The sequence below is a fragment of the Equus quagga genome, chromosome 7 (assembly GCF_021613505.1).
Source record: "Equus quagga isolate Etosha38 chromosome 7, UCLA_HA_Equagga_1.0, whole genome shotgun sequence".
Taxonomy (NCBI): Eukaryota; Metazoa; Chordata; class Mammalia; order Perissodactyla; family Equidae; genus Equus; species Equus quagga.
The window spans coordinates 77,130,820-77,157,349 of NC_060273.1; the positions used below are offsets into that span (position 1 = coordinate 77,130,820).

At 40.1% G+C, this 26,530-nt stretch overlaps 1 protein-coding gene across 6 annotated transcripts; it reads right to left on the minus strand.

Annotated features, from left to right (window-relative positions):
• RNF14 (ring finger protein 14) lies at window positions 1-26,412 on the minus strand. 6 transcript variants are annotated; one of them, XM_046665830.1, is made up of 10 exons: window positions 25,985-26,305; window positions 25,305-25,376; window positions 23,572-23,747; window positions 22,190-22,359; window positions 20,717-20,868; window positions 9,585-10,112; window positions 8,698-8,926; window positions 5,974-6,146; window positions 4,874-5,004; window positions 1-1,425 (listed from the first exon to the last, which is right to left on the minus strand). In XM_046665830.1, exons 4-10 carry the CDS (start codon window positions 22,341-22,343, stop codon window positions 1,389-1,391), a joined length of 1,404 nt encoding a protein of 467 aa, XP_046521786.1. In that variant the 5' UTR covers window positions 22,344-22,359; window positions 23,572-23,747; window positions 25,305-25,376; window positions 25,985-26,305; the 3' UTR covers window positions 1-1,388. The 6 variants fall into 6 exon arrangements, with proteins under 6 accessions (XP_046521786.1, XP_046521785.1, XP_046521787.1 ...); XM_046665829.1 differs by having other exon boundaries at window positions 25,305-25,392; XM_046665831.1 differs by lacking the exons at window positions 25,305-25,376; window positions 25,985-26,305 and adding an exon at window positions 26,313-26,412.
• Window positions 26,413-26,530: the final 118 nt, after the last annotated feature.

Sequence of the window (26,530 nt, forward strand, 5' to 3'; positions counted from 1 at the left end):
TCTAATTATAAGACAATTTTTAAATTATTTTTATTTTTAAGATTAAGCATCCTCATTGACAATCCAGAAACAGTCCTTGCTGACTCTTCAGATATATACACATAAAACAGTTAAAAGTGATTCCCCAATTTTCAATGACAAAGTAGGAAAAAAGAACATGTTCACGGCTGCAGCTGAATTCTTCTGTTCTCTTTTTCAAAAAATCTTATTTTGCTACCAAGCCACTCACCAAACCATAAAAAAAAAGACAATTTTTCAAAAAGTCAACAAAACCCAGAATAGGGATCTAGGCATCAAGGCAAAATTATCCCTCCAAACAGCACTGTTGCAAAAAAAGGTAGTAAGCCAAATTTCCATAGCTCATTAGAGAAGACCTTTAAAAAGAATTCAGAAAGCTAGGACTGGAACTACAGTGGTGTGGAGTTCAAAAAAGGGATAATTAAAGAAAGTTCAGCTCACTCAGTTTGGAAATACATTAAGCTTTCTCCTATTCCAGCAGAGGAAATAAAAATATGAGCTGGTGGAGTTAATATTAAAATTGTTCTTACCAGCAGAAGGTAGGGTGAGAGTAAACGGAGAGAATGTAGGACAAAAGGTAGCAAGGACAAGTCCTTCTGAATCTAGGCTCTACTGCCCAGGAAAGTTGAATAGGGCTGAAATTCTCCTGAGCCAGTACTGTCAAATTCTAGACTTGGCTCAAAACCAGTGGACTGTACACCACTAATAAATATCAGGTGACTCACAGTGTTTGTGGTATTAAAAAATACTTTTAAATTTATCTATAAATTTCCATTCTGAAAAGCAGTAGATCAAAATGACACTGGGCCATCCAATCAGTTACAGAGTAAGGGGCTTCCTTAGCAGAAATTTAGGTTGGAAGGAATGTAACACGGAGGAAATGAGATCAGGCTCTTGGTACAATTTTAATAAGGCTTCTACCCACCTCAGTTGTAGAAGTAGCACTGAGGGGGCTCCCATAGAATGTCTAAGAGGGATGCAGCTCAGAGACAAAAAGGTCTGTAAGTTTAACCCTTGACTCCTCACCTCATCTAAAGCTTGGGGAAGAAAATAAATATTTAATGTTTAACTATTCAGAGCTTCGGGCACATTGTAATATTTAATATTCTCTAGTTTTCATTTTCTGAACCTTTGGCTTATAATTTTCTCAATTATGTTACATTGAAAAATGTATGAATGTGCCTTAATCAGTAGTACCACATGAAAACATAAACCTTGTTCTTCCAAATCTCATTACATAGGAAGAGTGAATGAAAAGTACCCTAAATATCCTGCAAAGTTACTTTGTGAACTTGACAAAAGATCAGGGCAAACCATTCCACTTCCATATCTTGAGTAGTAGGAGTTAACTAGTCTTCAATCTCATCTTCCTAAATATCTCCATTAACATCCACAGCATGGAACAACCTGGAAGCATAAAATAAGGTACATTTTTAAGCACTTGGAAGAAATTTCATATAATTTCTTGCCTTCTCTCAAAAATACTTTTTTGCACTCTTCTGATAACATCTTTATATATCATTTCGTCTCCTTTAATCATTCCACTGAGGAGGGCTAAAATATGGGTCCCTCTGAAAAAGCTGCCTTAAGTTTATAAGAATAGTCCTTTTAGGATCCAGATAAACTCTCCAGGGCCAAGGATTAATAATAATGGGAAATGGGTATCACAAAACTGATACTCAGTGTATACAATATGTGGAATAAGCCAAAAGCAGGGAAGTCAGGCAATCTAGAAGAAACTGAACTCTGTCAAAACACTCTAATTCTATCATGTGCTAATCACTCCATTCTCTCTATCTTCACCATCCTTGCACTCCCCATTGGTAGAATATATTACAGTTGCTAACTTGTTTTCCTTTCCTTATGTTACTTCAAATTTATGCAGTTTTCAGCACTAGCTTTCCAATGTTTCATGGGCAGAGCTTGTTTCGTCAACTTCTCTTAATTTGATAACACCAGTGATTGTAGGTACTCTACAGATGCTCATCAATAAAGATCATCAACTGACACTGAAATTCGAGCTGCTGGAGAACAGGATATTCACATTTTGCCAAGGAATCACCCCAAAGATTACTTACTAATAACAAAAAGGAAAATTTACCTTTACAATGGAACAAATGATAGAACTGAGCATCACACAAATACGGATCAGTCTGACATTATGGACCTAATGTGATACAATGTGAAGTACACATCATTCCTCATGAAGTATTCTTGTCAAAAATGTTACTCTAAATGGAAAGAGATTCCATGCATATGGATCGGAAGAATAAACATAGTTAAAATGTCCATACTACCCAAAACAATCTACAGATTCAATGCAATCCCAATCAGAATCCCAATGACATTCTTCATGGGGATAGAACAAAGAATCCTAAAATCCATATGGGGCAACCAAAGACCCAGAATTGCTAAAGCAATCCTGAGAAAAAAAGAACAAAGCTGAAGGCATCACAATCCCTTACTTCAAAACGTACTACAAAGCTATAGTAATCACAACAGCATGGTACTGGTACAAAAACAGGCACACAGATCAATGGAACAGAACTGAAAGCCCAGAAATAAAACTGCACATCTATGGACAGCTAATCTTCGACAAAGGTGCCAAGAACATACAATGGAGAAAAGATAGTCTCTTCAATAAATGGTGTTGGGAAATCTGGACAACCACTTGCAAAAGAAGGAAAGTAGACCATTATCTAATGCCATACACAAAAATAAACTCAAAATGGATCAAAGACTTGAAGATAAGTCCTGAAACCATAAAACTCCTGGAAGATAATATAGGCAGTACACTCTTGAACATCAAACTTCAAAGGATCTTTTCGAATACCATGTCTTCTCAGACAAGGGAAACAAAAGAAAAAATAAACAAGTGGGACTTCATCAGACTAAAGAGCTTCTACAAGGCAAAAAAAAACTAGGATCAAAACAAAAAGACAACCCACCAATTAGGAGAAAATATTTGCAAATCATATATCTGACAAGGGGTTAATCTCCATAATATATAAGGAACACACACAACCAAACAACAAAAAAACAAACAGCCCAAACAAAAAATGGACAGAGGATATGAACAGACATTTTTTCCAAAGAAGATATACAGGTGGCCAATAAGTAAATGAAAAGATGTTCAACATCACTAATCATCAGGGAAGTACAAAACTACAGTAAGATACCATCTAACATCCATTAAAATGGCTATAATCACTAAGACTAAAAATAACAAATGTTGGGGGGTGTGGAAAAAAGGGAACACTCATCCACTGCTGGTGGGAATGCAAACTGGCGCAGCCACTATGGAAAACAGTATGGAGTTTCCTCAAAAAACTAAAAATAGAAATACCATATGACCCAGCTATCCCACTACTGGGTATCTACCCAAACAACTTGAAATCAATAATCCAAAGTGACATATGCACCCCTAGATTCATTGCAGCACTATTCACAATAACCAAGACATGGAAGCAATCCAAGTGCCCACTGACAGATGATTGGATAAAGAAGATGTGGTATACGTATACAATGGAATACTACTCAGACATAAAAAAAGCCAAAATCATCCCATTTACAACAACATGAATGGACCTGGAGGGTATTATGCTAAGTGAAATAAGCCAGACAGAGAAAGACAAAAACCATATGATTTCACTCATATGTGGAATATAAACAAACACATGGACGAAGAAAACAGTTCAGTGGTTACCAGGGGAAGGGGGATGGGGAGTGGGCACAGGGGGTGAAGGGGAGCACATATATATGACAGACAAGAAAGAATGTACAACTGAAATTTCACAATGATGTAAACTATTATGAACTCAATAAAAAAAAATCACAAAACAAACAAATAAAAATGTTACTCTAAATCTAGTCAAACTTCAGTCTAGATCTAACTTCTAGTTTACAGGAAATAGGATAAAGAAACAAGTTAAAAGACACCACAGAGAAACAAAACTCTGGAAAGTAAGACATTAAATAGGACAACTCGCCATGACTCTTCAAAAAGCCAGCGTTCCCCTCAACACATACAGAAAACAGTAGGCAAAACTTTTCTATATTAACAGACTAAAGAGACAGAAGCCAGTAAAATGACTGAACTTGATTAGATCCTGATTCAACAAAACAGCTTTAAAAGATATTTTTAGGGATAATTGGGGAGTTTTAAACATATTTATTAGATGATAGTATGCCATTATCATTCAATTTTTTAAAGCATTGTTATGTAGAAGAATTTTCTTATCTTAGGAGATATATGTGGAAGTATTCAGAGATGAAGCATCATTTCTCCAACTTAGGGTCAAGTACTTCAGAAAAAAAGTTAGAAACAAACATGGAGAAAATATTATCAAATGTTCATTTTGGTGGAAGGTATCTTACTAATCATAGTCCTATCCTTTCAACTTTTCTTTATGTTTGAAAATTTTCACTATAAAAAGTTGACGAGAGGCCAGCCCCAGTGGGCTAGTGGTTAAGTTTGGCGTGCTCTGCTTCAGTGGCCCAGGTTCAGTTCCTGGGCACAGACCTACGCCACTTGTCAGCAACCATGTTGGTACAGCGGCCCACATACAAAATAGAGGAAGACTGGCAACAGATGTTAGCTCAGGGCAAATCTTCCTCAGGGGAAAAGAAAAAGAAAAGAAAATTTGAGGAGGATAAAAAAAAAGAAAATTTCCAGATACTGTATTTTCATCATAAAACTCATTTTCAAGAAAATAGTATGAAAATTCCTATATGTGGGAAAATACATAAGAGAATTCTATAAATAAGCAAAGTACTTAAGTAAAACACTGGACTTGCAATCTACAAATCAAGCACCAAAAACTGTTGCTGAGAGCAGGGGATTATGTATACATACCGGTTAAAACATGGGGAAGCAGGATCATTGAAATGTTTATAAGGGCTTGCTCTGGAGAGAGAACTCATGCAAATCCAGCAGAAATACTGCATACAGCCAGTACATGTCATCTTGTTACATCCATCTAATTTCTGATGAGAAAGATAGAGAAAAATATCAATGCTGTAAAGAAAGAGAAATGCACATGCCAAAAAGATTCAGTACAACATTCTCCTAGTCTTCTCTCTTTTCTCATGCAGGCTTAAGATATACAGGTAACACATTGATAACTACTAAATGCTTACTCTTTTGCTTTACAAGTAAAATCTAGAGAATATTTAGCAAGTGTTCCTACAACTAGATACTTTTCAAAATCTCTTCTGATAAACAGTAGATACAAACCAAACATGTATATTATAAGTGAAACGTAGTCAGATTAATATTAAAATTTTTGGATTTGATATGTGTGATTTTAAACTTTTTACATAAATCTAAGTAAACGTTTGATATCATGTCCTCCACTCTATCATAGGACTGAGACATGTCAGAAGTAGTTAAAGAAAATGCCAGTTTCCTTAAAGGAGTAACAGGGGAATCAACACCAGGTTCAGTTCAGATATAATGGATGGAACAGCAGAATCAAATGCAAAGATATATTTCCATTTTAAAACATATTAAGATTTTGTCAAGAAGCAATAGATTTATCTATTTATTTTGGCCCAGATTAACAGGAAAATGTATCCATTTCTTAAGCATACACTTGTTAAACAGATGTGTTAAATTCCAGGATAAATATTTCTGAGGAGTCAGGCTTAATTTTTTTTATCACATAGATGAGTTAAGAGTTGACTGTAACTCTAGTATGGTCCCCTCATAACCCATTCAATTTTGAGGTGGATTACATAACGTGAGAACAATTGTCACTGTAGGAAAGCACTCTGAAAAGGGAAGTCTACACTCATTTAAGGTCAATAACAATATTTAGTAGTGAATTTGCATCTTCCAAGTAAAAAAGGCTCAATAAATACCAAAACACATCTTCATAAAATTGATAGGCTTCTTGAGGCAATCGTAACATGTTTGCAAGTCTGTCTGCCTCCAAGTCCATCCCAAACCTTTACCTCTATGGGAGTCTCACAACACGGGCAGCTCTTTGAGTTCTTTTCTAGCCACTCCTTACTTTCCATCTCTTCCAGTGCCTTCTGAATCACCCTCTTACCATACCTCTGTTCCAAAAATCTTTTATGGGCCTCATCTGCTTGCAGGTACTCATTTTGTAAGTCTATTAATTTCTCTAGAAAATGAAATGGAAAATTAACTTTTATACAACTTTGCAATGCTAACTAAAACTCATTAAAAATGGCCATAACCTTTGACTACTCAGCAATGGTATTCCTGGGACTTTACATAATGAAATAATCCAAAGTTAAGTTATATTCATGGAGATGCATATAACAACGGTAAACAAATTAAATGTCCAAGGGGAATAATTATGTTGAAAGAGCCATTTAATGATATAATATTCAGTTATTAAAAACATATTAATAGGATGGCTACAATTTAATTAAAATACTCATTATAGAATCCAGAAAAAAGCTACTTAGGTTAGAACTAGGTAAAAATTACACATGCAGAAATGACAACAGAAAGGAATCCTCCAACTAGAAAAGATGGACTTGTCAAATGTGGTAGAATAATAAGGTATCCTTTTCCTTTGATTTTCACTTATTAATGTTGATATGTTTGTGTAACTAGGAGTGTACAGTTAAAGACTGACTTATCTAAGACACAAAAGTTGAAACAGATCCAGATTTTCCACTAAGTCAGCACCATTCACTATGTGATAACAACAAGGCCTACCAAAGGAACAAAAAGCACCTTTGGCGCAAGGGCAAAGACTAAACTGTTCAATTCTGCACATAAAAAAAGTCAGTGAATAAAATTTACCACCTATAGGTACTGAAAAGTTCCTCCTGTCAACAGTGCCCCTTGATCCTCTTCAATCTGATTGTTATTGCTCTATCACTTAACTCAAATGGATGAGCAGCCATTCCCAAAGGCTTTACTTATAGACAAAAGGCTTTTGTTCACATTCTATCACCCTAATTTTTCAACACAATTAAAGACCTCTCTCTACAATGTTCTAGTTACTTTATTAGTTTACTTTCCTCATATTATTTAGAGGTCTGCCTCCCTTTTTATGCAGCGAACATCTTCTGGGGCAGAATGCCACCTGCCCTCCTCTCCTTCACTTGTGAATCCTTTCTCTTCGTTGGGCATTCCCCTGCTCCATCACCTCTACTTAGATGTAGCAGATATGTATCTTTTTATCCTGTCATTTTTATCCCTCTAATAATTCAAAGCATTTTTGTGTTCCTAGACATCTTAAGGACAAAGATTTTTGCTCTAATGTTCTCAAAATGATAGAATTGTTAGTATTTCATATATTTTATATGGTAATATCTAATATATACAGATATAGATAGACATATATATAGGAGAGATCCCTAATTTTGCTGAAGCCCCCAAACCTATCTTTGATTTCTTCTACAAATGCTGTGAAACACCTGAAACTCACTTCAGTCTCTCAATGATAAGGTTACAGATGTCTACAGTAAAGGCCTCTATCACACTCTGGTGAGTTCTCCATCCCATCTGCCTTGTACTCACTACAAGATTCTACTCTAGGCAGCTGGAAATACCTACTCAGCCTCCTCTCAGGGTACTTTCTTGGAGATAATGATACTCTGCTAATAGTAGGAATTAATAACTGTGGTAATAACAGCATTAATAATTACCATGTTGCATTTTACATGTATTAGCCTGTTGTTCTAAAACTATCTCTGGTCAAGGACCAGTTTTTTCTCCTCACTCTGTCCAGGACCAAGACGTTTGCAAAATACAATCAAATGAATTATGAGAAAAATGAAAGTAAAAAGACAAAAAATATAAGCCTAAATTTTTTAGATTTGACTGACATATAATTACTCTGTGAAATGACTATAAAAGTTTCTAAGCCTGACTCTTAATTTCTATATTAATCTCGTCACAGACAACTATAACAACTTTGAGTAGCACTATACTAGTTCATTCCATCCTTACAATAACCCTACGAAACAATTATTATCACATCCCTGCCAGTCTGAGAAAGACTAAGCCACCCAAGTCAGTTAAATTGACGTTGAGGGCCTGATTTCCCAACCCCTATCCAGATCAGGAGTGGCAACCAGGCTTCACCTCCTGTGCCTACTTCAACAGAGGGTGGCTTTCTGAAGGGTTGTGTTGAGGAAGATTCCGAGGCCTCCCTGGGCTCAAGGATAAAGTACTTCATGACTGATCAGACATATGTGCCATGGAAACAAGAGTGACAGCTTAAGTGCTCTGCATTTGCCAACTAGGATCTACGTTATTTCATGTTTATAGATAGAAATTACCTTGCCATTCCTTCCCTGGAATGTTCCCCCCTGATATCTGCATGCTTGTTTCCTTACTTCCTTCAAGTCTGGACTCAAACCACTTTGCCAGTGAGGCCTCCCCTGGTTTCCCGAAGTAAAATCCCAAGCCCCTTCCCCTTCAGAACATTTCCGATCCTGTCTCTGCTTTATTTTTTTTCCTCCTTAGCACTTAGCACCATCTAATATCCTTATTTATTTTGTTTGCCAGTTTCTCCCATTAAAATATAAGTTCCACGAGGGGATTTGGTCACTACCACATCCCCATAGCCTAGGACAGTAACTGACACAAAAATATCTGTTGAATGAACACTTCCAAATTAAAGGACTGAAGTGATAAGGCTTTTTGCGGGGTGGGTACAGGAGGATTAAGTTCACACAGTCACAACTTACCTGCAGTCACCTTACATGGAGAGACCCCATGGTAGGTCAATCTGCACAAGGTACAGAAGGCAAAATTGCAGCTGGGGCAGATGCCCATGGTGCACCCAGGCTCCTGCATCACAGGAAACTGGCAGCATGGGCGGGGGCAGTACACCACATCTGCCATCAGGTCCAAGGTGGACTGGAGGAGAAGGCGCTCATAACGGGCAAATAACTCTGCTTCCACTAGCTCTTTGACCTGGGGGGAATTTAAAACACATAAGTTTGATGATTCCCCAACCAGTTCCAATCCAGAAGAGATCCTTAGGATGCTGGTGCAAACCAGATGCACATAAATGAAAACCCTCTATCTCACTTCAAAATCAAACCAAGTATGGCAAGTCTCTATCTTGACTGAGATGGTGGTTATGTGGGTCTACACATTTGCCAAAATTAAGCAAACTGAACACTTTAAATGGGTACACTCATGCCTTAATAAAGTTTTTTAAAAAATCAAACCAAGTGTATTGTCCTTATATTAAAGTCTATACATGATTTGGTTAACCATTCCATGGACTATTCCTTCAGATGCCAACCTCACAGACAGGCTAGTGATTCCCCAAGGTTGATGGGATCCTAGCAGATATATAAAGTAAATCCCCAAAATTACTTTATAATTACTTTTCTAACACTCATCCCTGCTGAGACCATCCATTCCGAGGCCAGCAAAGGAAGCATTTACGTTTGCTTAAACAGTAAAGGAAGACCATGGCATTCTTGATGGATAGAGTGAAACCATTTATGGGCTGGCTCAAAGGCCTCAGACTGCCCTGATGAGCCCTACGATGGAAGTTCCTGACATGTCTCCCTTTGTGAAAGAGAATTAGGAGGCAGCTGGCAGCAGAGTAAATGGTTACCTGACCAGGAGTGGCCACTGAAGGGCACTTGGGTTCTGGGCAGTTGAGGCATTGAACTTGGCCATCTCTGATCTGGATTTCAAAGTAGTCCTTCAGACATGCTTTACAGTAGACATGCCTGCACTCCAGGAAGTACATACATTCACTACCCAGCTTCTCACAGAAACATATATTGCACAGGAACAATTTACTATTAAAGCATTTTATCTGCTGAGCTTGATCAAAGTCCAAGATTTCCTGGATCAGACTTGACAACGATTCCACATCCTGCACGGCTCTCTCATCCACAACTTCCTCTTGATCTAAATCAGATCCAGCAGCTCCTCCAAACTCTAACTCTGTGTTGAGAGAGGCTTGAGACGTCCTTCTCTGCACTTTTTTCTGAGAACCCATCTTGAGCTCAAAAGGAGAGACAATATTCAGGTATGCTAGGGTCTCTTCCTTAAGAAACTGCATCCAGGCAAACAGGACCACATTGCCCCGGTGTTCTTCCCACAGGTTGTCTAAGTGCTTGCAGAGAGCAGACAGCTAGGAAAAAACACATGATGATGCTGGTGAGTTTGGAAAGATGATGATGCCATCAACTCTCGATTTCTCTTAAAATCTTTTTAAATTGTAAGTTAGGCCCTTATAGGGCCTAACATAATTTTTTACTGCTGTGATAAACTGTGCTGCAAAACAGCACCAATATTCTTATCAGAGCATTTCTTAAACTATTCAGCAACATGAGCCACAGTAGAACACAAAGTCAGAAGCTAAAAGAAGTACGATGAAAACAAGAGAATTGGCAAGACTCCACAAGATGTAGAACTAGATTTACATACGAGCCACTGAAATGGAGGATTTGTTCCTGTTCTCTATTGGTTTTTTGTTTTAGTATTGCTATATATCTCATGTAGGAGAAAGGGACCTAGTTCTAAAATGCACTATTTCTATTCCTTTGGAGTCCTAGCTCTGTAGATACCCTGCAATAATGGTTAGAAAGAGAACAGTTAAAAAATACCATCCAAGGACCTTGAGGGAATTATGTTAAGTGAAATAAGCCAGTTAGAGAAGGACAATCTCTGTATGACTCCACTCATATGAGGAATTTAAAAATATAGACAAAGAGAACAGATTAGTGGCTACCAGGGGAAAATGGGGTGGGGGGAGGGCACAAAGGGTGAAGGGGTGCACCTACAACACGACTAACAAACAATAATGTACAACTGAAATTTCACAAGATTGTAACCGATCATTAACTCAATAAAAATTAAAAAAAAAAGAAAAAAAAATACCATCCGAGTTTTAAAATTAATTCTAACTTTCAGTCCTATCAAAAAGCCAATTCAGGGAGACGTCACCAAGATGGCGGCATGAGTAGTCTTCTTTGTCTCTCCCCCTTTTAATCTACAACTAATTGGACATTCATCGCTTAACAAAGGATATCCATATAGCATCTCAGGACACCTGAGAGACCCATGCTGCTATACATCGGAAGGTGGACGGACTTCCCCCCAGGAGGAGGTGGAGATAGGTGAAAACTCTCCAACCCCAACCCCTGAACAGCCTAGTACCTGCAAGCAGCTTTCTTCCAGCGGACGCCCCCAGAACATCGCCACACACCAAGGGCAGGAGGGTGCGCACACCAGAGGAGCGACGGTGGAAACAGGTGACTACAGCCCTACCTAAGCCCCCCGCGATTACACCTAAGCCCAGGGGGAAACTCCAGGGTCCCACACCAGTGGCGGCAGGGAAAGCCTCTACTCGCCATTAGCAGAGAGGCCCCGCCAAGCATCCACAACACCGGGAGGCTCCCAAAGAGAATCCTGAACAGGGCAGCAGCCAGCCAGCTGCCACCACTGGTCTCACAGACTGCGGGTGACACCCGGATGGAGCACGGGGCTACCGGAGATCTCCTGGGAGAGGACTGGGGCTGGGTGGAGTTCCAGAGGCTGGCTCCGCGGCCCAGGGGGAAACTCCAGGGTTCCGTTCTGGCAGCAGGGAAAGCCTCTACTTGCCATTAGCGGAGAGGCTCCACCCAGCATTCAGAATGCCAGGAGGGTCCCGAAGAGGAGAATCCCATGCAGGGCAGAAGCCAGCCAGCCGCCACTGGACACTCAGTCTCCGGCTGTCCCCCAGACAGGGAAAGGGGCTCCCCGAGATCCTGGGGGAGAGGACGGGGGCTGGGTGGAGTTCCAGCGACGCGGCTCCATGGCCCAGGGGGAAACTCCAGGGTCCTGCACCAGCGGCAGTGAAAGCCTCTACTCACCATTAGCGGAGAGGCCCCGCCCAGTATTCAGAACGCCAGGAGGGTCCTGAAGAGGAGGACCCAGGGCAGGGCAGCAGCCTGCCAGCCGCTGCCAGACTCATGGACTCCGGCTGTCCCCCAGACGGGGCAAGGGGCACCCGGAGATTCTGTGGGAGTGGTCTGGGGCAGGGTGGAGTTCCAGCAGCCCAGCTCCACAGCCCAGGGGGAAACTCTACAGTCTCACAGCAGCCTCAGCAAAAGCCTCTGCACAGCACTAGTAGAGCGGCCCCGCCCGGCAATCACAAGGCTGGAAGACCCTGGGACAAAAGTAGCATAGCTAGGCGAGCTAACCACAGACTGCAGAAGATACCCATAGCTCTGCTGGGACCTATAGTGGACAAGTGAGATTTTGTGAGCTCCGACAGTGACAGAGCTGCAAATATAGGTGATCCTGCCCCTGGCCGCTGGGAAAGCCCATAACACCACTGCAGACCCTAAGGAGGGAGCATGCCTAGGTGGTCCGCAACAGTAGGCACCAGCAGCCTAAAGCCCCCTTGTGACTGCCCCCACAGCTGAAGAGGGACCCCACAGGACCACTGTGACTACAAGGAGGGGCCCAGGCCAAGTGAGCAACAGCTGAGAGGGTTCCTGGTCAGTGCAGTATAAACAGCTGCTCCCCCACCACACCAGTAGAAACAAGTGGAAGCAGTAACTAAACTCTATCTCTATGTGGAGGCACAAATCTACACCACCAAGCCATATGAAAAAATATATTAGATCTCCAGAACAGAAGGAAAATGACAAATACCCAGAAAACAATCCCAAAGACAATGAAATATATAACCTAAATGATGATGACTTCAAAACAGCCATTATTAAAAAACTCAATCAGTTAAAAGAGAATTCAGATAGACAACTCAACGAGTTCAGGAGCTATGTCACAAAAGAGTTTCATACTATAAAGAAGAACCAAACAGAAATACTGGAAATGAAGAACACAATAGAGAAGATTAAGAAAAATCTGGACACTCTGAACAGTAGGGCCGATATTATGGAGGACAGAATTAGCAATTTAGAGGATAGGAATATAGAAATGCTACAGGCAGCGGAGGAGAGAGAACTAAGACTAAAAAGAAATGAAGAAACTCTCTGAGAATTATCTGACTCAATTAGGAGATGCAACATAAGGATTATAGGTATACCAGAGGGAGAAGAGAAGGAGAAGGGGTCAGAAAGCCTGTTCAAAGAAATAATGGCTGAGAACTTCCCAAACCTGGGGAGAGAGATGGAACTTCATGTGACAGAAGCCAATAGCTCTCCAAACTTTATCAATGTAAGAAGATCAACCCCAAGGCATATAGTAGTGAAGCTAGCAAAAGTCAACAATAAAGAGAAAATACTATGGGCAGCCAGGCAGAAGAAAATAACCTACAAAGGAACCCCCATAAGGCTATCAGCAGATTTCTCAGCAGAAACTTTACAGGCTAGAAGAGAGTGGAATGATATATTCAAAACTCTGAAGGACAAAAACCTGCAGCCAAGAAGACTCTACCCAGTGAAAATATCCTTCAAATACGATGGAGAAATAAAAACTTTCCCAGATAAACAAAAATTAAGGGAGTTCATTGCCACAAAACCTCCTCTTCAAGAAATGCTCAGGAAAACCCTCATACCTGAAAAATCAAAAAAAGGAAAGGGGTTACAAAACCAAGAGCAAAGGAGATAAGTAGAAGGACAATAACAGATGGTAGCAGCTCTCCATCAGAATAGGTTAGTAAAAGTTAAATAAAACATTAAAGATAAAAGGAAGGGAAACACCAAGAATAAATATAACCCTGTCATTTTAACCACAAACTCACAACACAAGAAAGAAGAGGAAAAAAAAAAAAAAATCTGACAATAACAACCTAGAAGGGGAAGAGAAAAGGGATGGAAGGTTTTAATTTAAGGAAATAAGAGGCTATCAGAAAATGGACTGTCTCATCTATGAGATGTTTTATACTAACCATCTGGTAACCACTAAACAAATAACAAGAATAAAGACACAAATTACAAATAAGAAGATACCCAATACAGAAATTTACATACCTGAATTAGTAATCCAGAAATCATGGGACGAGAAACAAAGGAAATGCAAGAGAACCAGAAAACAAGAGATAAAATGGCAGCGGTAGGCCCCTACATTTCAATAATCACTCTAAATGTAAATGGATTGAACTGTCCAATCAAAAGACACAGAGTGGCAGGATGGATCAAAGAACAAGACCCAACAATATGCTGCCTCCAGGAAACACACCTCAGCCCCAAAGACAAACACAGACTCAGAGTGAAGGGATGGAAGACAATACTCCAAGCTAATAATGAACAAAAGAAAGCAGGTGTCACTATACTAATATCAGACAAAGTAGACTTCAAAGTAAAACAGATAAAGAAAGACAAAGAAGGACAGTATATAATGATAAAAGGGACACTCCAACAAGATGACATAACACTTATAAATATATACGCACCCAACACAGGAGCACCAAAATTTGTAAAGCAACTCTTAACAGAACTAAAAGGAGACATCAACAACAATACTGTAATAGTAGGGGACCTCAACACCCCATTAACACCAATGGATAGATCATCCAGACAGAAAATCAACAAGGAAATTATAGAATTAAATGAAAAACTAGACTAGATGAACTTAATAGATATGTATATAACACTTCATCCAAAAACAGCAGGTTACACATTCTTTTCAAGTGCACATGGAACATTCTCAAGGATAGACCATATCTTGGGAAACAAAGCAAGCATCAATAAATACAAGAGAGTTGATCATAATGCTATGAAACTAGAAATCAACTACAAGAATAAAGCAGGGAAAAGTGCAAAAATGTGGAGTCTAAACAACATGCTACTGAACAAACAATGGATTATTGAAGAAATTAAAGAAGAAATCAAATATTATCTGGAGACAAATGAAAATAAAAACACACCATACCAGCTGATTTGGGAAGCAGCAAAAGCAGTCGTAAGAAGGAAATTCATTGCAATACAGGCTCACCTCACTAAATAAGAAAAATCTCACCTAAACAACCTCAAACGACACCTAACAGAATTAGAAAAAGAACAAACAAAGCCCAAAGTCAGTAGAAGGAGGGAAATAATAAAAATTAGAGCATAAATAAACGATATTGATACAAAAAAGACAGTAGAAAGGATCAATGAAACAAAGAGTTGGTTCTTTGAAAAAATTAACAAAATCGACAAACCCTTAGCCAGACTCACTAAGAAAAAAAGAGAGAAATCTCAAATAAATAAAATTAGTAATGAGAGAGGAGAAATCACAATGGATACCAAAGAAATACAAGGGATCATAAGAGAATACTATGAAAAACTATATGCCAACAAATTGAACAACCTAGAAGAAATGGACAAATTCCTAGACTCTTACAACTTCCCCAAACTGAATCAGGAAGAAATAGAGAATCTGAATAGACCAATCACAAGTAAAGAAATAGAAACAGTAATAAAAAACCTCCCCAGAAATAAGAGTCCAGGACCAGACGGCTTCTCTGGAGAATTCTACCAAACATTCAAAGAAGATTTAATACCTATCCTTCTCAAACTATTCCAGAAAATTGGGGAAGATGGACCATTCTCTAACACATTCTATGAAGCCAACATCACTCTGATCCCCAAACCTGACAAGGACAACACAAAGAAGGAAAACTACAGGCCAATATCACTGATGAACATAGATGCAAAAATCCTCAACAAAATTCTGGCAAACCAAATACAGCAATACATCAAAAAGATTATACACCATGATCAAGTGGGATTTATATCAGGGACACAGGGATGGTTTAACATCCGCAAATCAATCAACGTGATACACGACATTAACAAAATGAGAAAGAAAAACCACATGATCATCTCAATAGATGCAGAGAAAGCATTCGACAAGATCCAACATCCATTTATGATAAAAACCCTCAATAAAATGTGTATAGAAGGAAAGTACCTCAACATAATAAAGGCCATATATGACAAACCCACAGCCAACATCATACTCAACGGACAAAAACTGAAAGCCATCCCTCTGAGAACAGGAACAAGACAAGGGTGCCCACTTTCACCACTCCTATTCAACACAGTACTGGAGGTGTTGGCCAGAGCAATCGGCAGGAAAAAGAAATAAAAGGAATCCAAATAGGCAATGAAGAAGTAAAACTCTTGCTGTTTGCAGACGACATGATCTTATATATAGAAAACCCCAAAGAATCCATAGGAAAACTATTAGAAACAATCAACAACTACAGCAAAGTTGCAGGGTATAAAATCAACATACATAAATCAGTAGCATTTCTATACACTAACAATGAACTAACAGAAAAAGAATTCAAGAACACAATCCCATTCACAATCGCAACGAAAAGAATAAAATACCTTGGGATAAATTTAACCAAGGAAATGAAAGATTTATACAATGAAAACTACAAGACTTTCTTGAAAGAAATTGATGACAACATAAAGAGATGGAAAGACATTCCATGCACATGGATTGGAAGAATAAGCATAGTTAAAATGTCCATACTATCTAAAGCAATTTACAGATTCAACGCTATCCCAATCAGAATCCCAAAGACATTCTTTACAGAAATTGAACAAAGAATCCTAAAATTCATATGGGGCAACAAAAGACCCCGAATTGCTAAAGCAATCCTGAGTAAGAAAAACAAAGCCAGAGGCATCACAATCCCTGATTTCAAAACATACTACAAAGCTACAGTAATCAAAACAGCATCGTACTGTTACAAAAACAGGTGCGCAGATCAATGGAACAGAACTGAAAGCCCAGAAATAAAACCACACATCTATGGACAGCTAATCTTTGACAAAGGAGCTGAGGGCCTACAATGGAGAAAAGAAAGTCTCTTTAACAAATGGTGCTGGGAAAACTGGACAGCCACATGTAAAAGATTGAAAATTGACCATTGTTTTTCACCATTCACAAAAATAAACTCGAAATGGATCAAAGACCTAAAGATTAGGCCTGAAACAATAAGTCTTCTGGAAGAGAATATAGGCAGTACACTCTTTGACATCAGTTTCAAAAGAATGTTTTCGGACACCATAACTCCTCAGATGAGGGAAACAATAGAAAGAATAACTAAATGGGACTTCATCAGACTAAAGAGCTTCTTCAAGGCAAGGGAAAACAGGATTGAAACAAAAAAACAGCCCACTAATTGGGAAAACATATTTACAAGCTACTTATCCGACAGAGGGTTAATCTCCATAATATATAAAGAACTCACACAGCTCAACAAGAAAAAATCAAACAACTCGATCAAAAACTGGGCAGAGGACATGAACAGACATTTCTCCAAAGAAGATATAAGGATGGCCAACAGACACATGAAAAGATGCTCATCATCACTAATCATCAGGGAAATGCAAATCAAAACTACACTAAGATATCACCTTATAGCTGTCAGAATGGCAAAAATATCCGAAACCAAGAGTGACAAATGTTGGAGAGGTTGTGGAGAAAAAGGAACCTTCATACACTGTTGGTGGGAATGCAAACTGGTGCAGCCACTATGGAAAACAGTATGGAGATTTCTCAAAAAGTTAAAAATAGAAATACCTCATGACCCAGCCATCCCACTACTGGTTATCTATCCTAAGAACCAGAAATCAGCAATTCCAAGAGTCCCATGCACCCCTATGTTCATCGCAGCATTATTTACAATAGCCAAGACGTGGAACCAACCTAAGTGCCCAGCAACTGATGATTGGATAAAGAAGATATGGTATATATACACAGTGGAATACTACTCAGCCATAAAAAAAGGACAAAATCGTCCCATTCGCATCAACATGGCTGGACCTTGAGGGTATTATGTTAAGCAAAATAAGCCAGACAGAGAAAGACGAACTCTATATGACTCCACTCATAGGTGGAAGTTAACATACAGACAAGGAGAACTGATTGGTGGTTACCAGCGGAAAGGGGGGTGGGGGTGGGGGGAGGGCACAAAGGGTGAAGTGGTGTACCCACAACATGACTAACAATAATGTACAACTGAAATTTCACAAGGTTGTAAACTTTCATAATCTTAATAAAAAAAAAAAGCCAATTCATAGGAAAGAATTACTAACAGAATCCAACCTCAGAGTCCTTGTTATTTGGATTTACAAGCTGGTTTTAACTAAGGAATCTGAGTTTACCCCAGATCCTGGTTAATGGAGACAAACTGATATTGAACCTGGAGATGATTACAAGCCATCAACAGGGTTTGGCAGCCATAGCGAAAGCTCATACTTCCTAAGCTAAGCAACCAAAGTTTAAACTATTTCAACTTTTCCTCCTTAAAAGTGGCCTGTTCAGGGGTCGGCCCTGTGGCCGAGTGGTTAAGTTTGCACACTCTGCTTTGGCGGCCCAGGGTTTTGCCAGTTTGAATGCTCGGTGTGGACATGGTACCGCTCATCAAGCCATGCTGAGGCAGCATCCCACATGCCACAACTAGAATGACCCGCAACTAAAAATACACAACTATGTACCGGGGGGCTTTGGGAGAAAAAGGAAAATAAAATCTTTAAAAAAAAAAAAACTGGTCTGTTCAATTTGAAAGACAAATATAAGAGGATTTTCCATTAGAAATGTAAAATATTTCTAAGTAGAGTTCAGGAATTATAAGCAGCTTTTCTTTTTAGATAAATATAAAAATTAAGACTTTCAGAGGCAAACAAATTTTGTAAATAGAAATAAGTGAAAAAGGACTACATTTTCTGTCCCTTGCTCTGCATAGTGCTTTTCACTAAATTGTACACAGGCACGAACTTAAACACTTATTGAACCTAGATACTTATTGTGTTAAACACAGTTCAAGACTGGACAATTAATCCTTTTTCACATTTGCATGAATATGCTCATAAGATCAACCATGCTTCTGAGAAGCCTGCTGAAATCTGTAAAATGTAATAAATACTAAAAGGGAAGCTATGAGCGCTGTTTGAGCCATCAAGTCCAATGAAGAAACCATTCTCGGGCCGGCCTGGTGGCACAGCGGTTAAATACACACCTTCCGCTTTGGCGGACCGGGGTTCGTCGGTCCGGATCCTGGATGCGGACATGGCACTGCTTGGCACGCCATACTGTGGTAGGCATCCCACATATAAAGTAGAGGAAGATGGGCACAGATGTTATCTCAGGGCCCGTCTTCCTCAGCAAAAAGAAGAGGATTGGCAGCAGATGTTAGCTCACGGCTAATCTTCCTCAAAAAAAAAAAAAGAAGCCATTCTCCTCCATCTTTTTTTCTTCTCTAGTCCCTTCTCAAAAGAGGCAGCTGGGATGCACATAAGTGTGAGGGAGGGGGAAAGAGAGAGAAGAAAAGAGCAAGAGAATTGGGGGAGAAATAACTGAAAACACCAGAAAACTAAACCCACTTCCCTTCTATCTACCAACCCCAATTCAGTGAAAGACAGGTCCATGCAGTAACTTCACTATCAATAGGTGAAATTCTTAACACACGGAATCACGGCCCAGCAACTGAACCAAGTAGGAACAGAAGAGACCAATTAAAATGTCAATTATATGTACACAGATTTGATAGAGAATCCTACTGTAATTTCAGCTGTAACACATGAAATAATAAACAACTTTCCCCTCCTCATACCCCCAAAAGTCAGCCTTAAGCAGAGGTTATTTGGCTGGAATCTGAAACTGCAACCACACACCCAGTTAATCCGTCCTTGTCCTTGTTTTGTGCGTGTGTGTATGCACACATGTCCATGGATATAAAGTATCAAGAGCTCGCTGGAGAAAGGGGACTATAAATATCTAAATAATTCAGTCAACTCCCAGTGATCTAAATGTCAAACAGCCTGATATTCTTGGGCTATCTTGCATGTATTGCCTCTGACACAGATATTAGAATGTAAGGTAATATTCCTTTTTATTCTACTCATATTATCCTTTTTTAAAGTTTAATTTTGTTTTTAAATCATAAACTCAATTTTACAAAAGCTCTTTTACCAAATAACTGGACTAGGGGAGGGGAATGAAAACCACATGATCAAAAAGGAAAAACTGACAAGCTCCTTGAGGTCACGTATCTGACAGCTTTTGTCTTAATATATATAAGCCTATCAATCTTCATCATGACTTCTAGAAAAGTAGTTGCTATTGATCCATTATCTATCCCAGAATACTTTATATTAGCTTCAAGCCATATTTATGTCTCAATCAAGAGTGGAAGTTATTACTAGAAAAGGATATATAACCTGGAGGAAACAAAGGCTTATAATATAAAGTCTCAAGCCTTCATGAGATATCTACAGGAATCACACACATTTCTATCTGCGTGCATTTACATCTATGTAAGACCAATCAACAGTTACTTGTTATTAAAGTGTACAGATCTTTAAAAATAAAAGCACTTGTTATTTTTACTTAAAAATTACGTTTAATTTAGGAAATTATTATAACCACATTAGCTCAATTTTAGTCCTTCTAATTACAATTAAATCTTTCATTTAAGGAATGGATAAGAAACTAAGAAAAAAAAGTAATACCAACATCTAGGAAAAATAAGGAAGACCTTATAGTCTCCATTATAATACAGATTAAATGGGAAAACAGTAAGACAAGAAACAATATACTTGATTAAAAATTACTCCTACTGCAATTCATAATGATTAATCATTCTAATTAATGCCCTTCCTTTCTAAAACATCAAACATTTTCAATTCATTAACATTAGGATTCATGAAGGGAAAAAAACTACAAAATCAAAGCCATTTGTTCTTCATGCACTGAATTCAAGATCATTAAGGTAGTCTTCAATTAAAGATGAGTTTCCAAGTTTTTAAAAACGGATAGGCGAAATTAAGTTTCGGGTCTAACCTGAGTTGGTGACAGCCATTTGCCACTAAGTGTGAATGAAGGTGGGGAGGAGGATGGATAATCTGGTGGCAGTTCAAAGTTCAGCACAAGTGGAGGCAGAAAGCAAATGGTGTATTCAAAGCCACTATTCGGGAGACACTCATTTGAATTGCCTGAACCAAAAACAAAGATGAGAAAGGATCAATTGGTCAATGCTTGAGCTTGAGTGTCCATTACCGTAGAGCAGTGCTCAAGAGAGACGTAATGCTTTAGCTGAGAGGATAAAAACCCTCCCCAAAAGACTTTCTACACTCTAATTTTAATTTCGTAGCTGCCACCTTAAAAAATTTTGTAACCCCTTGAAAAATCTACTAAGCACCATGAAATTTGTAATGAAGATACACAACTTACTTTTGTATACACTTTTGAGTACAATTCCCAACACTCATGATCAAGTAATACACAATGGTTTCTGTTGTGGTTGTTTTACAGTAGTTGATTAAAGACACAATCTAGAGAAAGGGATGTTTATTTCTACCAAAGAGCCATGACCTACTTAGACCAGCATGTCCCAACTACCCATGAATCACAGTTGGGAGAATTTGTGCCAACAGAATGATCTCAGGATTGAGGGCAAGATACAGCACACAACACTCTCACAATCAAAGTTTCATTTTAAATGATCACACGTTCTTTACTCAATGCCTATATAGAAGAGAAAAAGAGAAAGTACTTCTCTTTTGAGAAAGTATCCAACAGTCTTCTGTGAACATTTGTATCAAAAGTGGCAGTTTTGGGGCCGGCCCAGTGGCGCAGTGATTAAGTGCACATGTTCTGCTTCAGCAGCCTGGGGTTCACCGGTTCGGATCCTGGGTGCGGACATGGCATCGCTTGGCACGCCATGCTGTGGTAGGCGTCCCACATATGAAGTAGAGGAAGATGGGCATGGATGATAACTCAGAGCCAGTCTTCCTTGGCAAAAAGAGGAGGACTGGCAGTAGATGTTAGCTCAGGGCTAATCTTCCTCAAAAAAACAGTGGCAGTTTTTTCTGAAGCAAAAGGCCACAGAGTAACAGCACATGTCAAATGTCTATCGTAGTTGAAATGATTCTGGAAACCTAACAGTATTAACAACCATCACAGTACTTTAAAGCTTTCCAACTGTTTTCATGTACATTATCTCATTTTCTCTTTTATTATCCCTATTTAACAGCCAATGACTCATGGCTAATGAATTGCTAGTTAGAAGATCAGGATGCATGAAACATGCAGGATAATATCCCAAGTCAGTGGTCAAAAAGCCAAATCACATCAAAAACCACTTACCCCTCAGCCCAATTTTCAATTAAAACAGAAACATGCATTAACTCTGTAATCCTACCATCTATCACTAATACCTATAAACACAAGATGATAAATAATTTAGGGTACACTAAGAAATTGAGAATAACCTTTATTTAGAAAAATCTGTTTAAGAGAACATTATTAACTAACCGCTCACAAATATCTTGAAATTTTGAGGCAAGTCCAAGAAGATCCTGGTTTCTCCCCCTTGGACAGACTCTGCTTTTCGAAATTCATCTCCATCATAAATACTCGCCAGGGCCAGCAATTCATCCTCCTGAGCTTCTCGGTCTTCTGACGACATTTAATTTTCTGAGGAGCTGAAGACAATCACTCAAATCAGTTAAGAAGAGAAAAGGCACAGTTTGGAAAAGTCTAGTGGTACCAAAAACAAAATTGCTCCCAAACAACTACAAAGGATTAATCAATATTCTCCTCTTCCTGCTAAACTAAAAATGACAGGCATATTTACTATTCTAGTAGCTTTGCAATAGTAACAGGTTTTCCAAAAAAGATAGTTGTGGTGCTTCTTTATCAGTTAGGTATGGCTAATTCAGGGGGGAAAAAGCACAATTAAAAACATTTTTTTAAAAAGGACAAATCACTCATTACTTTGACTTGCCCACTAGACCTAGCAAAGTGCCTTGCCCACAAAAGGAGTCAAAGTGTATTTGATACACCTCTTAAAAACAAATGAATTTTAAAAACCCACACGAATCTCTAGGGCCGGTTTTCTCAACCTCAGCACTACTGAAATCTTGGAACAAATCATTCTTTGTTGTGGGAGGCTGTTCTGTGCATTTTAGGATATGTAATAGCATCCCTGGCTTCAACCTACTTGGATGCCAATAGTGTCCCTTTCCCTCAAGAGTTGTGACAATCAAAAATATCTCCAGCCATAGGCAAAGGTCCCCTCCCCCACAGAGGGGGGCGCATAAAATTGCTCCCCGTTGAGAATATCCTGTTCTGGAGAAAGTTACAAGGACAGATACTATATAAGAGAGTTAGATCACTGAAGAAGCAGCAAAATAACATTAAATTTTTGAAATATCACCAGATTTTATCAAATCATTTTAAGATTTACCATTATTTTAGGTAACACTAAGAATAAAAATTTGCTACAATTAAAGTGTGAATCAATGCTTTTTAATTGCAGCAACTGAAAAATGCACCACAATTTCAGATAATTAAATATGGAAAAAACATGTAATGAGAATCTATGAAAATTACTTTAATAAAACAACAAAAATTACCCTTCTGTCAACTGAAATATTGGACTATAACTGCACTTACAAATATGCTCCCTCTTGACTAAAATATTTTTTTTAAATTGCAATTGTACAAAATTGAAAAGTTAGGACATGGTTTTTCATGCTATAAAAGGTGACACTATAAAATTTAGACAAATTCATTTAAAATGATTCCATTTTCAAAAAATGATTTCTTTCAGCAGATGATACTGGTTCTGCTTAAGCTGCATCCCTCTCCCAAACAGAACACAGTGACATGTTCTATTTGAGGTCAGTTAGTACCTGTTAATAACAACCAGAAGAAAAGGATATTAACACTGCAGTCTGTATTTCAGTTCAGAATTTGGAATTCATGGAAATTCCATTTATTCTCCAGATGGTCAAGAGAAGACTGCTGAAGCTGGATAAGAGGCCAAGATGTGGAACTCATACTAGATATACTATAGAAATCTTGCCATCTGTAGAAAAAAAATACAAAAGATGGTGTTAGGACCCTCTCCAAATTAAATCCTGAATTTCCATTATCACCAGTTAAATCAAACACATGCTAACGCATAGTCAGTCCTAATCTTCAGCTGCATATTACTCTCCTAGGGCAGCCCAACTGTGTCACGTGGCTACAGAGGCACTTGCATGTCCCCAGCAATGAGACAGGCCTTCTTATCTGACTGCCTTCAGCCCTGGGAGGAGCTGAGGAGGAAAACCAAAGTCATATGAGAGGACATGCCCCATAATAAACATCATCTTGGGTTTGTGTTTTTCTCCTTTCCTCTTCTGCTTCTTCTATTCCTTCATTTCCTATCCCCCAACAGTTTTTCCTCTCTCCTGATAGCAGGACACTTAAAAACAAAACAAAACAAAACAACAAAAGCGCTTGCACAACACACACACACAAAGTTTTAAGTTCTATTCTAAATGCTTTAGAGCCAGGCTTCTTAACTAGGAGTGAGGGGGAGGGGAGGGTGGTCCACAGACGGGTTATGGAGAATCCTATGAACACCCTGAAATTGTATGCAAAAATATTACACGAAACTATAATTTTTAAATCAGATTCTCAGATGTGTAACTCCCAAATAAGCTAAGAATGAAATTCAGAATCAATTTACATTTATTGAGCACCTACTATGTACTGTATTTAGGTTCTTTCACATTACCTTATTTAATCTTAACAATTTTACCAGGCACAGTACAGGGTGATAACATAAACTTTTTGTTTCTTCCTGTTTAAACATTTATAAATGGGATGAGAGACAAATTTATAAAGTTTCTGGAGATTACTGTTCTCCATCTTGTCTGCACATTAGAATCACCCAAGAAGCTGCTTTTTTAAATCTCAATACCCGGGCCATTCCCCATAGCAATTAAATCAGGCATCAGTAGCTATCCAAGCTCTCCACGTGATTCTAAAGTACAGCCAGGGGGCTGGCCCCGGGGCCGAGTGGTTAAGTTTGCCCGCCCCACTTCAGTGCCAGTTGGGATCCCAGGCACAGACCTACAAACCTCTTATCAAGCCATGCGTTGGCAGCATCCCACATAGAAGAACAAGAATGACTTACAACTAGGATATACAACTATGTACTGGAGATCTGGGGAGCAGATAAAATAAAAAAGAGGAAGACTGGCAACAGATGTTAGCTCAGGGCCAATATTCCTCACCAAAAACTTAAAAAGATTTTTTTAAAAAATGCAGCCAGGATTGACAAGCTCTACTTCAAGCAGTGTTTCCAGTCAACAGCTCCTCATGACCTACCCCACCAGACCCCAGCTTCTGAAGCTTCCACTGAGGCCCAACCCCTTAATTCATGCTGCTGACCCATATTTCCTTCCGACGCTTTCCAGTCTTCAAGACCTACAGCCAAAGCCCCTATTCCATGTAGAAATTTCCAATTAGGCCCACGTTTTTCTCTAAAAATCCAGCAAACCTTTTTACTGTAACTTTCTTAGGACATTGTCACACCCCACCTTGCATTACAGTAGTTTATGAACTTGTACTTCTCCTTCCAGATCATCAGTACCTTAAGGGCGAGGATCAAGTCTTTTGCATCTGTGTACTGTTCTCAGCATCTAGCACTGCCTTGCATTAAACGCTGGAAAAAATCAGAACTGAATTGGGGTGAGATGCAGTGTGCTGAAATTGGGGACCAGAATTACAAGGTTCAGTGACTGCTCTGCGACAACCCACTAGAAGCAGGAGGTGGGGTCGGTCGTCACAATAACAGCAAGAACAGTGCCGGGTGTCAGGCATCGTGCTAAGCCCCTTCAACGCCTTAACTCCCGTTAGGTTCCCACAACCCCAAGGAAGCAAGTCGTATTACTATTTCCATTACACAGATGAGAACAAAATGACCATTTAAGTCCCTTTCTGGCCCAAGGTCACACCGCTAATATTTAACTAAATCTAGATTCAGACCACCCTGTTTCTTCATCTGTAACGCAGGCGCTAGAATAAACCCGGCGCCAGCAGACGAGCGGCGTTAAGCTTAATATTAGTTCTGGCAAACCGGAGACCGCTCCCCGCGGGAGGGAAGCCCCTCCTCCGCCGGCTTCCCTTGGGCCCGGGAAAATCCTACTCCTTCGCCAGCCACCCCGCGCGGACTTCAGCCCCGGGCCCCGCCGCCGCTCCGGCATCGGTGCTGCCGCCGGGGTCTCCACCGCTCGCCACCCCGCGGGCCGCGTCGCTGTCGGTGCGACTCACCTGCAGCCGAGGGGCAGGACCAGGCCTCGCCGCCGCCCAGGCGCCGGGTCAGAGGGCGCTGTGCGGCCGTGTGAACCCGCCCCGGGCGTCCCGAAGGAGCAGGGCCCCTGGACCTCCTCCTTCCTCCTCTGAGCGCCCCGGGGGGTCTTAGCCGGGCCGGGCTGGGGGCGCCCCGTCCCGAGTTTGGGGAGCTGAGGCCCACTGAGCAGTCCCGGCCCGGCCGCCTTCTCCGCCTCGAGCGCCGCCCCACAGTCCCTTCCGGCCGCCCAGCCGCGCCGGCCCGAAAGTTCCGCCCTCCGCCCTCCGCCCGTACCCCAGGTTCCCTCACCGCAACTCCGGCCCGGCCCGCCGACACCCGGCTCCACCTGCGCGCCGCCTCTTCCGCCTGCGGAGCTGTCAGCTGAGCGGGGCGGATCCGGCTGGGGCGGCCCCGGCGTGGGGAGGGCTCTGCGCAGCCGCCGTGACCGCCCCGGCCCCTGCACCGCCCCCCGCGGGCCGAGGTGGCGCCGGGGCACCACCCACCCCCTCCCCCTCCCCCCCCCCTCC

Coding starts and splice junctions, on each gene's coding strand:
- RNF14 (XM_046665831.1), bottom strand. CDS start 22,343: ATGTCGTCAGAAGACCGAGAAGCTCAGGAGGATGAATTGCTGGCCCTG. Junction 8,927..9,584: donor CAGTGGCCACTCCTGGTCAG/GTAACCATTTAC, acceptor AATTCCCCCCAG/GTCAAAGAGCTAGTGGAAGC. Junction 6,147..8,697: donor TCCATGTAAGGTGACTGCAG/GTAAGTTGTGAC, acceptor TTCATTTTCTAG/AGAAATTAATAGACTTACAA.